This window comes from Triturus cristatus, chromosome 12 (assembly GCF_964204655.1).
Source record: "Triturus cristatus chromosome 12, aTriCri1.1, whole genome shotgun sequence".
In the NCBI taxonomy this organism is placed as follows: Eukaryota; Metazoa; Chordata; class Amphibia; order Caudata; family Salamandridae; genus Triturus; species Triturus cristatus.
Genome location: NC_140595.1, coordinates 635,420,465 through 635,432,929, shown reverse-complemented (window position 1 = coordinate 635,432,929; position 12,465 = coordinate 635,420,465). Strand labels below are relative to the sequence as shown.

At 44.0% G+C, this 12,465-nt stretch overlaps 1 protein-coding gene across 1 annotated transcript in view; it reads left to right on the top strand.

The window, feature by feature from the left end:
- The window catches only part of JPH3 (junctophilin 3), a 664,009-nt gene that overhangs the window by 224,102 nt on the left and 427,442 nt on the right, over positions 1-12,465 (top strand). The window contains exon 2 of the mRNA XM_085637819.1: positions 5,629-6,406. Within this exon, the coding sequence (XP_085493945.1) occupies positions 5,629-6,406 (778 nt within the window). The remainder of the gene's footprint in view (positions 1-5,628; positions 6,407-12,465) is intronic.

Below are 12,465 nucleotides of genomic sequence, written 5' to 3'. Positions count from 1 at the left end.
TCTCCCTCATGTATGCCTCTCTCCTATAATATTCTGCGACTGCTTTTTCTATCCTTGAGCTTGGCTGTGTGCTTTTCTCCATTGCTTCCCATCCCCTGCACCCTCCGTGTTGCTTTCACCCAACTCCTTTGATGTTTTTGCACCCGCCCTCCCTTCTGTTGCTTTTGAGTCCCCTCTTGTGTTGTTTTGTTGTCCCCCTATTGTATTGCTTTGACGTTTGTCCCTCAGCCCCATGTTGCTTCCACATTCCTCCCACCCTCATCCTTATTTTTTCTTCACCCCCTTGCCCACTGACCTAAAAAAAATGCTTATGCATAATTACTTTTTTTTTTTGTCTCTGATCTAACTGGGATCGATAACTAAAAAAAAGCACCCACATCATTTTTAGCATAGCACACATGATGCACATGCCTACAAAATAATGTGAACGACCACATCAAAGGCTTTTCTTTGATTTTTTTAAAAACTTTCTCCAAAGTGCACATCGGATGCTGTGAGGTATGTCTAGGTATCATTTGCAAAGCCAATAGATCACAAAGGCAAGAACTATTGGCTTTGCCAATGCTTGTTTGTTTTTGCTGTTTGTGAACACCTGGATTTTTCTGGCGATTACAAAAGGGAAAGAGGTATATATAAAAGACTGCCCTAAGTGGGTGGCCCTTCAGTGTACAGTTTTTGACCAATGTGCCACATGTCAAAGATTTCTGACTACGGAACCTGTTGAGGCTCCGCTGCCAGTACCCTATTGGCCCCCACACCCCCAACTCTAAATTAGGAGGGGGCGGAGAGGACTGTGAGTCCTGTGAAACAGGACCTTTGGTGATGTATGGCCTAAGACTCATTCCAGCAAACTCATAATGTCCTATGTATGGTCTTTAGGGGAAAGCCAGATGTGTAAATTCAACCACACATTCATAAAAATACCTAGAAGTGATTCAGTGTGCACTAATAAAACTCTCGACTCTTGCTCATGCATTCCAAGTATTCGCTTTCTAAGCAACAAAAGTTTCCCTCTTTAGAAGAAATGTTTAGGTTTTAGATCAGTATTTCGTAACCTTTTGTCTACTGTGAACCCCTACTGAATTACTACTGTCAGCCCACGACCCACACTCTAAGCCGTTTCTACGATTTGAACCACAAAACATTACACACAATAGAGAATTAAGTTTACATAAAATTACGAAACATTGTATTTAATACACAAACCAACAAATATACAAAAAATGGGACGGTTGGAGCTTTTTAAAATGTGGTTGTATTTCTAAAAGAGAAAGCAATATGCTAGACAGCGGCATATCGCTTTGATTTTTTTACTCCTAAAGCATGCTGTCTTTTTGTTGGCACACACCAGTGCTTCAATTGAGGCCACCATGCCTCTGTACTATATTCTGTTTGCTGTATTTGCGTAGCTCCACTGAATCAAGCTAAGTACACAACTCGATTTGTAGCCTCCAGTTTCGAATTCGTTCACATTTACAGAGCATTTTAAAATATTAATTTTTGCTTTTTATGTATGTATAATTTATTAATATGAATTAATATTCTAAACAGTCACGGACCTCCTTAGTTGGTGTTGCAGACCTCCAGGGGTCCTTGGATCCCTTCAAATAGTTATTTAATGAATGCCATTCCTCCAGTTATTATTTTGTCAATAAAAAGCTCAGAACAGTTCCTGTTTGGGTTCTTAAAACATGATTTATGATGAATAATCCACTCTTGGGTGGTACTGTCTTTAGAGTCTGCTGAAGCCCTCTCTGGTACTGCCTTTAAATTCGGATTTGTCTACAAGGGAATGGAAAAGTTACCTTGCATGGTGATTGGTGCATTTGAAAATCTGGTAGGTCTATCTGACAGACCCAATTAAATGACCATCTATTAAAGGAAATACTTTACAAAACAATACCAAGTTTATACCTGGAAAGATCAGAAAACATAGGGAGGCGTGTAAAGAAACTAGCACTTGCCAAATGAAAGACCAGCAAACTTCAGTGTGCTCTAGAGTAGGCCTGAGCGGTAAATTCCGTCCCACTCGTGGAATTTGCGGAATTTCGGTAATTTCACGTTCCGCGGAGAACGCAGAATTGCCCAAAATTCCACGATCCGCGGCTTTGCGGAATTTTTTACTTGTTCCGCTTAAAAAATGCGTGTTTGCGAGATATTTCCCACCGAGCACACAAACCGCGTTCGCGAACAGGAAAAAAGCAGCGCGGCCGGGCAGAACAAGCAATTCCACGTGTTCGCGGATTTTCTGCGTGCTTGCGGAGATTTTTTACCGTTTTGCGGAGCTTTGCGTAGCATGATTACGCAAATTCCGCCCACCCCTACAGTCTAGAGGGAGCTCGTAGAGAATAGAAAAAAAGGGTGTGGAGTGTAAAGACCAGAAAAGAACAAACGAAGGATATCTATCAATAAGGTTAAAAAAGGCTATATAGGAAATAGGTGTTTTAAAGGCACTTTGCTGTTGGCGGGTGACAGATAATTGCATTTACGTGGATAACAGAGTGCCATGGTTCTCCAAATTGTTAATGCTTTCCTGGCTGCATTATTATGTTTTTTTGTGTGTTTGAAGATTTGTAAACTTCATAGTCTATCAAATGTTATAAATTGGTAGGATGAGAGCAGTTGTGACATGCTTCTAGAGGCTACACTCTGGTGATTACTAGCAGGGGTCAAAGAGTCTGAGTTGTGGCCATAGCTGGATTTCAGCATTGGCCCTCTCCCTCGTGGACATCACGACAAGAATCGGATGCTTCTGAGGTGCACCCTGTGCATGGTTGACAGACTCATCAACAAACTGAGGAAGTGTGAAAGACTCTCAGCATGCTTCAAAAACTTCACCGTCAAGGTTATTAGCGTCATGAAGGCAGTGACACCCATCATATGTCCTTGACTAGCAGACACAACTAAGATCCTAGGTGGCCTGTGCAATATGTGCAGCCTTGACATCTGCAAGACTGCACAACATTGCCAGACCAGGCATCAAGCACTGCAAAAACGAGAGGATCAAAGTTCAATTTCCTGCCGCACACCAAACATCTGGCACATTGGCCTAGTGAAGGTCCGAAAAGCAGCATGATCCGTGCTCTTCAGCAATGAAACAAGAGCCCAACTACCCAAGAAAGACCTCTCCCGCAAGGAGGAATACCCCCTCTAGTCTCAGCACTGGACACCACTGAAGAGGGACCCTCTAGAACCCAAATGGTGATTCATAGCCTCCTGCCATATACAGCACACTGTCGCTGTAGAGAGATGTTTGTGCTTTACACGTACCTTGCATACATACATACAGTGGCATCCTATGTTTTCACAGAATAACAGGAGATTTGATTATTCTTCCAGGGCTAAAAGTCATTTGAGATTTTGGTCACCTTAGATTTGGCTCATAACGATGGCAGCCTAGTCATAATGTGGAGTAAACATTTGCTTCCCAATCCTACAGTGTGTTTTTATCAATAGATAATATCTCCATAATTAGAGGGTGCTGTAATCCTGAAACATTCTGGGAGGTATGGGGCAGCTGTAAAAGCCATCTAGGTTTCTGCCAAGAGTAAGAGTAGGTGACAAGGCGTAGAGCTGGTGTGAGTGAGCCATGAAACGTGCAGGGTTCCTCATTGGAGAATGGTTCCTCTGTAGTCATAAACACTACAGAGTGGACCTTTGTTCATTGGGTAGTTTTGATGAAGTGAGGGGCCAGGCAATAGTGGCCCACACAGCATCTGATAATCCCATCTTTCTTAATTAGACAGATACACTCCTTTAATCAGTTTCTTAGTTGTGAGTTTTTGTGGGATGTTGCTTCATGTGTTTTTTCTTTCTCTTAGTCTCTTCTACTGCAATAGGGTCGTTTCCAGTAGAAAGTGTCTCTAGGAGCGATTTAGGCTAAATGTGATAAAGATATCCCAATACCGAATACTACATGTTTTTTTATATATGTAAAGACACTTGTGTCTATTCAGTTCTTTATAGGAGTGCAATGGTGGCTCACAGATCAATACATACCTCAAACATCTTCAGTGGTTTTGAACAATTATTGAGTTTCAGGAAGGTTATGGTAAGCATTAAAAAAACGTAGACAAGTGGGGGAAATATAAGGTGGGGAACTATCTGGACATTGCAGAAACTTAGAGAGCAAACTCAATCTCAATTTCTTACACGGCAGGTTGAAATTTGTTCTCTTTTGATCCATTCTCGCTTCGCAACTCAAGTGGGTGCAACACATCCAAGCATCCCTCTTTCCAGCCCTGATCGAACTGTATGAATGGGACGATGAATAGCTGAACTCAATGTAATGAAGATGATCGTAGATAGGGCATTACCAAGCCATCCCTTTTCCTCGTCGCAGACCTTAAAGTATGACCGTGTCTGGGATGAGGATTTGGTGGTCGCGGTGTGATGAGGATTACCACTAAAACATTGAAACAGCTCAAATGCTTTCTTCAGATACACCTATGGAAACATTTTATAACAGTTTAGCAAATGCACCATACAAGCGTAAGGGAAATACCAGTACATGATTGTACTGGGACAGAGATGGCTTTAGTATCCCAGGATACTATGTTATTGCATCAATAGCTACTGTGATGCCCCTACAAAGCTGTCCACTACCGGAGACTGACCTACAGCTCCTGAGGTCAAAGGGAGCAGAGGCGAAGAATTCAACCATGGCACCAGTTTCGATGATGTGGGTGGGGATGGTCTTTTAATCCGGCGTGGAGCATCACTTGTATTGAAAACCCTGAGAGGATGCTTGAATTGTGTGGTTGCAGACATCAGTTGGGAATGATACATCTGTAGGAAAAAATCAGAACGATTTGACTGGTCAATCGTGGAAGCAATATTTTTCCTTAGAATTGTTGTTTTATGATTGCATGTTATGTTATGTTACATGTGAATGTAGCAGCAAGGAACTGACAGAATGTGTGCCCTAGGGTCTTCCTATACACTGGCCCCTAAACGTCTTTCAGACCCATCTGCTTAGAGAATACCAAAGACATTGGAATGCCTAGAAAATGTTCATTCGTATGATGTTCAGCTCAGTAATAATGTAATACCTTGCTTCACCTAAATCGAGCATTAATCAGACATACATACTTCCACATCACTATAGATCTCAGGTGGAAGGTCACCTTTAACCTGTGGTCAAAGTTTCCGTAATCGGAGTGAAGATGTTGATGAGTTAATGGCTGCTACCTTAGCATAACTTGATGTGAAGGCACTACTGATGCCCTGCCCTGTTTTTATTTCTCAGCCCAATCGAATCCACCATTAGGGCCACACCTCGAAGTTATTCAGTTGACTTGCTAGCTCTCCATAAGAAGTCTTACCCCCCCTCCCCCTTTGTCCAAAGTGCTAACTCTCATGTCATATTCTGCTACTAGAGGAATGCAGGAGGTCCATGGAGTTTACAAAGAATTATGTTGACCCCCCAAAAGGGCAATGCCTGAGTTTTTCGAATTCTAAATCCAATCTGTTGTTGGCCAAGGTATCCGATCATGTGGACTCCACAACAGTCATATTTTGAGCTAGGTGGTCACTGTGCATGTATTGAATGATCTTTGTGGAACGTTAAACTAGCTCATTGCATAATGTGCAACTGATAAGTGAAACTTGTGGTTTTGTTTTTCGTAGGCACGTACCAGGGCCAGTGGGTCGGCGGTATCCGGCAAGGATATGGAGTTCGGCAGAGCGTCCCCTATGGAATTGCGGCAGTTATACGGTCTCCCCTGAGGACTTCAATAAACTCCCTGCGTAGTGAGCACACCAATGGCACGGCTCTCCATCCAGATGCCACATCCACAAATGTGGGGAGTCCTGCAGTGTCCAGGGGAGGATTTGTTCTTATGGCTCACAGTGACGCAGAAATTCTCAAAAGCAAAAAGAAAGGCCTCTTCCGCAGGTCCATCCTGAGTGGGCTCAAACTGCGCAAATCTGAGTCCAAGAGCTCGCTGGCAAGCCAGAGGAGTAAGCAGAGCTCCTTCCGCAGCGAGGCCGGCCTGAGCACTGTCAGCTCTACTGCCAGTGACATCAACTCCACCATCAGCCTGGGGGAGGGCGAAACTGAGCTCTCCGTCATTGAGGACGACATCGATGCCACCACCACTGAGACCTATCTTGGGGAATGGAAAAATGACAAGCGGTCAGGCTTTGGGGTGAGCCAGCGTTCGGATGGGCTCAAGTACGAGGGGGAATGGGCCTGCAACAAGCGCCACGGCTATGGCTGCATGACCTTCCCCGATGGGACCAAGGAGGAAGGGAAGTACAAGCAGAATGTCCTGGTGAGCGGGAAGCGGAAACACCTGATCCCGCTGAGGGCCAGCAAGATCCGGGAGAAGGTAGACCGGGCCGTGGAGGCAGCGGAGAGGGCGGCCAACATCGCCAAGCAAAAAGCAGAGATCGCAGCTTCCAGGTAGGCATTGAAGGGCAGCTCCTGGGTAAATGTCAGATGCTGATGCTTATCAGACTAGATCTCATTCAGCCACACAAAGCAGGCTGGCTCCGTGCCTTGTCCTAACGATTGCTGTCCCAGCAAAAGAGGCAGAGCTGCGTTTGTGACCTGGCATGCATTAGACTGTACTAATTATCTGTGTGGTGTATGGCTCTGTTTCTCTCCCCTCCCCCACAGCAGCTCACCCATGGCTGACCTCATTCGTCAGCTCTTCTCGGCTGTGCTTTTTATCATTGATCTTTCCTAAGACGTGCCAGTTCTCAGGCATTTATCCATGCATGGTTGTATACTTTGTTACAGTGGAAAAGTACTTCATAAAGGGAATGAAATGTTTGTTTTTGGTATAGGGCTGAATGCTAGCCTAAAGGTGCATGGAAACACTGGGAGGGAGGGGCCAAAAGAGCTGGAAAAGAGGATCAGGGAAGGAGGGTACAAGAGGGAGAGACTGATGGAGGAGCCTGGTGTATCATTGTTACCCAGGCTCACTACTCTTGGTGGTCAGGGTCTCACCATCTCTCAAATACAACAGAGCAGAGTCTGTCTTTTCTGTTTAGTGGAGTTTATAGAAGTGATTTTTAGGGGGTGTGTGTAAAGGGCCACAGATAAAAGTGGTGGGGTCACCTATATTAGGAAATGATAAATATTGTGCACGTTTGTAATATATATATCTATATATATATATATATATATACACACACACACACACACACACACACACACATATATAAATAGATACAGATATAGATGTATACACACACACAAGCCCCCACACAAACATATACAAAGTAATTTAACCATTTTAAGCAAACGATCAATTGAACAAAACTAAGGTCTGTGAAAGTGGTATGGTCTTCAGAGTGTTCAATCACTCCAGTTCTCCTCGACACACCACTTTTTTGGCTGGTCTTTCAGTTAGACTCTAAACCCTTATCCTGATATCATTTTGAAACCCTCCATCTGCATATCTCGTACCTCATCTCTTTCCTCTTACGCACCTTCTTTTCACTATCACTTGCATAAACTTCCATGCATCTCTTTCCCCTCACTTCCCCCACACACGATGTACCCACTCACCTGTAGGCAGTGCCTTTCGGTTATCTTCGCCGTTGCAATATTTCGACAGTTGTTTACCTCCTTCAAGACGCTTTCACATAGAATCACAATGAGAACCGACACGCCTGACCATTGCTTCGTGCCCTCTGCAGAGAGACAAAGGATTGGAGGAGCATGTATTCTGAACCCCTTTATGACTCACTGACAGACACTGTGAGACATTCACCCTACCTTAGGGCTGAACACCGCAGCTCTCAATCGTGGCCTGTTATAAACACCCACCCACAACCTGAATTCACACAGATATAGAAGCAGCTCTTTTCACAGTATGTACTATGCATGAGTAATATGTTGCTTGAAAACAACCACAGAAACACAACATCATGAAAAAATCAAATACTGTCAGCGAATTCCAAAGTAACAGGTAAAATGTAAATGAGAACAATATCGCAGTTCCCAGGCTGAGAGGCGAGTGTCCGTTTTTGCTGGCGGCAACTGTTGCCCGGTGGTGAAGCACAAAAGAGGCCGGTGGGAAATTGGCAATTACAGATGGGGCACCAGCCAGACCAGCACCCCTTCATCCCCAGCGACATCCCTACATCCCTACTCTTATATCCCATGACTTCAACGCTCACGACAATGCCAGAGCACGCTCACAGCCTAGAGCATTCTGCATCCTCTCTCAGCAAAACCAGGAATGTGCAACCTCAGAACTACCAAAAGCTACTCAAATCACCTCAACTACCTCAGATATACACTGTTCATGTCAAATATCACAAAGGATGTGCCAGTCCTCTTGCCTGCTTCAAAGACAATGACCCTCTAATGCTCTCAATCTACTCTAATCTTCACTCCTGCCCCAGGATTACTCCAACACTGTCACCTACCACGTGGATACTCAAATGATTGCACATAACACAAAATCCTCTAATTTACTAAAACACTTCATTTCCTCTGCCTCCAGGCTACTCAGGTCCAGTCCTGTGCACCACCAATTCTCTATCATGCCATTTTAACAATCCAGTCCTAAGAAAACTCCAATCTTCTCGTCAACCGTAATACTTTTCCAAATCAATCATAAGACCCAAGTTACGCAAGAAATACTATTCATGAGGATAGGGAGAATTCACAGTTCTGATCTTCTCCATCCATTCTTCAAATCCTCTGCTAGACTCCAAACATATCTGTCTCCTGCCTCTCAACAAGTGTAGAACAATCCAATCACCAAAGCCTGGGATAGTTAAATACTTTTATCTACCTATGGATACTCCACAAATCACACATATTCTAGGGATGCTCCAGTCATGACACTCACCTCGGTTACAGTCATATCCTTCACCTACCCCAAAGATACTTCAGTCCTGCTCCAATTCCCACCCCAATGATGCTATCATGTGACCTACCCAATAATAGCCTAACCATCTAACCAGATTCAAGAATATTCCAATTCTTTCACCTAACCTAAATATATTCAATTCCTCTCACCTACCTCATGAAAATGCCAGTCCTTTCATTTACACCAAGGGTATGCTGGTATTACCATCTGACCTGATAGTCAGGGCCGGACTGGCCGTAGCAGGCACCAGGCATTTGACCGGTGGGCTGCCAAGGTAGGGGCCGGTTTTAGACCCCTGAGGGGCTGTTTTTGTCACCGGGGGCAGATTTGCAGCATAGCTGCAATATCGGCCCCTTGCAACAAAAGCGAAAAGCAGCATAAAGCTTTCCACTAGAGCCCCCCCCAACTACCCTCACCCCCACCCCCAGGGGCCAGCCGAGATCTTGGCCAGTTCCTCACACACACACACAAGGATATATTAATCAACTCATCTAGGAACTCTAAATTCATTCAACTACCAAAAGAATAATTCAATCCCCTTACCGACCCATGGATACTTAAATCCTCTTACCCTTGCATGAATAATCAGGGGTGGCTCCTCCACTTGAGCAGAGGAGCATTGCCCTCACAGGCCCCAGAGCTGAAAAGAAAAATTGTAATAAAGTTTATTTATTACCTTTTTTTTTGTTAGCAACCCATCCTGAACTAAGTGTCAGGACGGGGTGGGGCCAGCGCTGAGGAGTGTCAGCAGCAGAGAACTATGTGCTTAAAAATTTTCATGTCTCTTTGGCTGGCCGTCTTAGGTTGGCCAGCCAGACATGCGCATTTTAAAGATCTCTAACCCTGCTGTCTTAGACAGCTGGGTTACAGAATGTGCAGGCCTCCAATGCTCTTAGGAGCGCTGAGAGAGGCCGCTTTATCCAATCCTGGCACTGCTTCAATGCTATGAAAGCAGCACCAGGATTGGATAGTGCAGTTTCCTGCTTCCGCGGCTTACAGAAGACACCAGGGGAAAGAGGACATAGTGTGGCGAAGAAAGGAAGGTAAGTTTATATAATTCTTTTTTTTTGTGCCCCCTGCCTGTCCACCATCGGTACTTGCCAGCCACCACTGTGAATAATCTAATCCTCATGTTGACTACATGAATACTCCAAGATTCTCCATAAACCTAAGAAACATTCCAAGGATAGCACTCACCTGCACCCGACTTCTTAACTCTTCTAACCTTGTTCAGACATGCTTCACTTCATTTATCTACCTAGGAGAGATGCCAGTTCTCTGACACCTTGTGTAGCTTGTTCACTTCATCTTCTTCACTTGCCCAATGTAACATCAATCAACTCTTGACAGCTAGGGTTATTTCAATCTTTTCCCCTAACCAGGGATATTTCAATCCTCTTGTATGCTCAAGGGATACCTCAGTATGATGACCAATGGTACTCTAATTACTTCACTTACCCCAGGACTACTCCACTCCTGTCGCCTACTCAGCCATATTACAGTCACCAGGGAGAAGGCCATCCAGCTCTCTCCCCTCCCAATGTACACTGCGTTACTTTCACCTATCAGAGATATGCTACACTGTCCTCAACCGTCTCAGAAATACTCCTATCCTCCTTCGTAAGCTAGACGTCCTTCAACATTCCCAGCAACTTAACTGACATCTCAATAATGTCAAGTACCCTTGGGTACTCCACTCTTCTAACCCATGTTAGTGAAAGCATAATCCTTCCACTAACCCCAGAGACGCAGAGTCCTCCCACCTTCCCCACAATTAACTAATGCTTCCACACATGTATCGGTGATACAGCCGAGTGTCATCTACCCCATGAATAACCCACCTCCCCTCAACCATGGAATTTATAATTAGGGTTCTCGGTTTTATGGTATTATATGTTTTTTACCATTTCAGTCTGTATTTATCCATATTTATTTTTGGGCCATCCAATTGGTATGTATCCATATTTATTTTGTATTTTGAGTATAAATGAAGTCGTAAAATGGTAATTTTCACATTTATTTAACTAATAAACATGCATTCATACTTTCACGCCTGTCCTCTTTTAGCAAATTATGCAACCAAATATAAAAAAATTCTACATCCACAGGTAAATATTAGCATTATGCTACAAATATATGAAAACGTATGCCTGTATTTAAGGAAAGCTCATCCTCTTTTAACTCTCCATGCTGTCAATCTGCTTAGCTGATGACTTTGAATTAATGAATGACATCATGTAGAGTCCCTCACAGGAAACCCAATTTTCTGTATTTTTTCACTTTTACCTATCCAAGACACTGAAACACCCTCATATACCACAGAGATACTCCTGCCATTTCCCCAACCACTGGCATTCCTAATCGTTTTCACTACCCAATGATAACTCCACTTATCACATGTGCTATCTATTCTCTCACCTACATTGAGATCCTTCAATCTACACAGTAGGCAAAAGTCACTCCACTAGCTAAGCTTCCATACTTTATCCCAGAAATTTGCAATCCCCTCACCCACCCAAACAATGCTTCATTATCCTACCTAACTTCTGCATAGGCCAGTCTTTCCACCCACCAATACGGTACTTCAATTCTGCGCCCTTAGGTTCTCTATTTATATCCAAATTCTCTATTACTTGGTATACTTCAGTGTTGTCACTTACATCAGGAATTCTGATAACCTCTCATCTACTCCAGTGATATTCCGGTAACCTCTCTAACCCAGATATACTCCATTTCTCGGGTGTGTCCTATGGACAGCCCCCTCCCTACCTCATGAAAACTCAGATGATTCTACCCACAATGAGGCATTCTAATCCATCCAACTACTAAGGAATACCCTTGTCCTTTCACCTACTGCAGGGATACTCTAATCCTCTGGTCTCCCCCAGGGCTCCTCCAACCCTTATCCCTGTCCCAGAAATATTAGTGTGACTTAAATGAACCCAGTGACACTCAAAACCTCATACCTATCTCACGGAGACCCTAATAACATCACCTACGACACCCCAGGGAGACGGCAATAATGTCACAGGTCAAAGGGTACTTGAGGTCTCTCCTACCTCGGAAATAGTCCAGTACCGCAGCCTTCCAGTGAGTAGTCCCATCATCTCCTCTTCTGTAGAGAAACTCCAATCAGGCCTCTCACCTACCCAGTGGTGGTACCCAATACTCATATCTATAAGGGATCCTTCAATACCATCACCTACAACAGAAATGCTCCAGTATTTTAACCTTCCCGGTGGAACTTTCTTACTCTCACTTACCAAGGCATACTCATGTCTTCTTAGTTAATCCTGGTATACACCAGGGGCATACTGCAGTGGGATACTCCACTAGACCTACATACCTGGATGCCATTTCCCATCCTTGGATGGAGAATTCATTTGTGCTCTGTTCCAGCCTGCCTATACCAAGTACATGTCAGTCTCTCAGTACACGTGGACAACATGCCAGTTAACCACTAAAACAGTCTACTGATCTTAACTCCCACTCCCCTCTGTGCACTTTTACCCACCCCAGTTCCTGTCCGCAGTAATGCATCACACAAGCCAACCAAACTATCAAGACAAATATATGTGGCCGCTTGCAAATATAGAGGAAATAACATACCTAGGAACACCTCAATATATAC